This window comes from Colobus angolensis, unplaced genomic scaffold (genome assembly GCF_000951035.1).
Source record: "Colobus angolensis palliatus isolate OR3802 unplaced genomic scaffold, Cang.pa_1.0 Scaffold33, whole genome shotgun sequence".
NCBI lineage: Eukaryota > Metazoa > Chordata > Mammalia > Primates > Cercopithecidae > Colobus > Colobus angolensis.
The window spans coordinates 9,441,476-9,443,626 of record NW_012116599.1 but is presented as its reverse complement, the minus strand read 5'-3'; the positions used below and the strand labels follow the sequence as shown (position 1 = coordinate 9,443,626).

The window sequence follows — 2,151 nt, the reverse complement described above, 5'->3', positions numbered from 1 at the left end:
CCAGCCTGGGCGACAGAGCGAGACTCCGTCTCAAAAAAAAAAAAAAAAATTTCTAAAGAGGAAGTTAGAATAAAACAGTCGCAGAACCTCAGCAGCACATTTATTTGTAAAACCAAGGATAGGCTGAGCGCAGTGGCTCATGTCTGCAATCCCAGCACTTTGAAAGGCCATGGCAGGTGGATCATTTGAGGTCAGGAGTTCAAGACCAGCCTGGCCAACATGGCGAAACCCTGTCTCTACTAAAAATACAAAAATTAGTGGGGCGTGGTGGCAGGTGCCTGTAATGCCAGCTACTCGGGAGGCTGAGGCATGAGAATCATTTGAACCCAGGAGGCGGAGGTTGCAGCGAGCCAAGATTGCGCCATTGCACTCCAGCCTGGGCAACAGAGCTCCGTCTCAAAAATAAAAATAAAAATAAGGAAAATGAAACAGTCATGGAAAGGGTAAAATTTGACTGATTTGGTGCCAGTATTTAACATTTCTTCAGCATTTTATGCTGTGTACCAGGCAGACTGCTGAGTGGTTTTCCAAACAGCATTCCAGTCACAGTCCCTAAAGATGCTCAGGGAAAAGAGGGTTCTGTGGTCATAGGAAAAGCTCCACTCTGCAGTATTCTCTTGGAGATTTATGATGCAAAATAGGAATTTTAAAGGCTCTGAGAAATTTCAGAGAAAAGAAGGAAATATAGTTTTGTTTCACTTAGAATTTTCCAATCTTTTCTAATCATGAAACTTTGAAAAATATTTGTGTATTCTTCTTCTTTTTTTTTTTTTTTAAAGAGGGGCTGCTGGGCACGGTGGCTCACGCCTGTAATCCCAGCACTTTGGGAGGCCAAAGGGGGCGGGTCACCTGAGGTCAGGAGTTCGAGACCAGCCTGGCCAACATGACAAAATCCCGTCTCTACTAAAAATACAAAAATTAGCTGTAATCCCTGCTACTAGGGAGGCTGAGGCAGGAGAATTGTTTGAACCCGGGAAGTGTAGGTTGCAGTGAGCTGAGATGGTGCTACTGCACTCCAGCCTGGGCGACAGAGCAAGACTCCATCTCAAAAAAATAATAAAGTAAATAGAGGGGGGGTCTCAGTATTTTGCACAGGCTGTACTCCAACTCTTGAGCTCAAGCTTTCTGCCTCAGCCTTCTCAATAGCTGGGACTATAGGCTCACACTCCTGCACCTGGCTCATGATGCTTCTCTTTGAGAAATACTGGCCTGGAGTGCCTTTTACATACATCTAGTTCTCACTATATTTGTGAAGGAGCCACAACTTAACTTTACAGAAGAACGGAATGGAACATCAGGCAGGTTACGCCAGGTCACACAGCTACTAATACACAGTCTTTTTGTGTGTGTCTGTGTGTGTGTGTGACAGAATTTTGTTCTTTTGTCCAGGCTGAAGTGAAGTAGTGTGATCTCGGCTCACTGCAACCTCTGCCCCACCACCTGGGTTCAAGTGATTCTCCTGCCTCAGTCTCCCGAGTAGCTAGAATTATAGGAATCTACCACCACACCCGGCTAATTTTTGTATTTTTAGTAGAGGCTTCACCATGTTGGCCAGGTTGCTCTTGAACTCCTGACCTCAGGTGATCCACCCGCCTTGGCCTCCCAAATGGATTACAGGCGTGAGCCACCGCGTCCAGCCTCTAATACACAATCTTTGATGCAAACTCAATTTTTCTTTTTTGAGATGGAATCTCGCTCTGTCGCCCGCCCAGGTTGGAGTGCAATAGCACAATCTCGGCTCACTGCAACCTCCGCCTCTCGGTTTCAAGTGATTCTGAGTAGCTGGGATTACAGGCATGCGCCACCAGCCCGGCTAATTTTTAATTTTTAGTAGAGATGGGGTTTCACCATGTTGGTCAGGCTGGTCTTGAACTCCAGACCTCGTGATCCACCCACCTTGGCCTCCCAAAGTGCTGGGCTTACAGGCGTGAGCCACCACGCCCAGCTATGCAAATTCAATTTTTCTAAAAGGAAAAAACAAAAACAAAACAAAAACCTCCAATGCTTTTTCCAGCATAAAACACCACTTTCTTTTCTTTTCTTTTTTGAGACAGAGTCTTGCTTTGTTGCCCAGGCTGGCTGGAGTGCAGTGGTGCGATTTCGGCTCACTGCAACCTCCATCTCCTAGGTTCAAGCGATTCTCCTGCTTCA

The 2,151-nt window shown here is 46.2% G+C and overlaps 1 protein-coding gene across 2 annotated transcripts in view; it reads right to left on the bottom strand.

Moving 5' to 3' along the window:
• Positions 1–2,151, bottom strand: part of FBXO36 (F-box protein 36) — a 124,744-nt gene that overhangs the window by 112,007 nt on the left and 10,586 nt on the right. Inside the window, exon 2 of one of the 2 annotated variants that reach the window (XM_011951962.1) lies at positions 1,849–1,964. The exons of the other annotated variant lie outside the window; for it this stretch is intronic. Within the exon in view, the coding sequence (XP_011807352.1) occupies positions 1,849–1,851 (3 nt within the window). The 5' untranslated portion in view covers positions 1,852–1,964. The remainder of the gene's footprint in view (positions 1–1,848; positions 1,965–2,151) is intronic. 2 annotated transcript variants of the gene reach the window in all.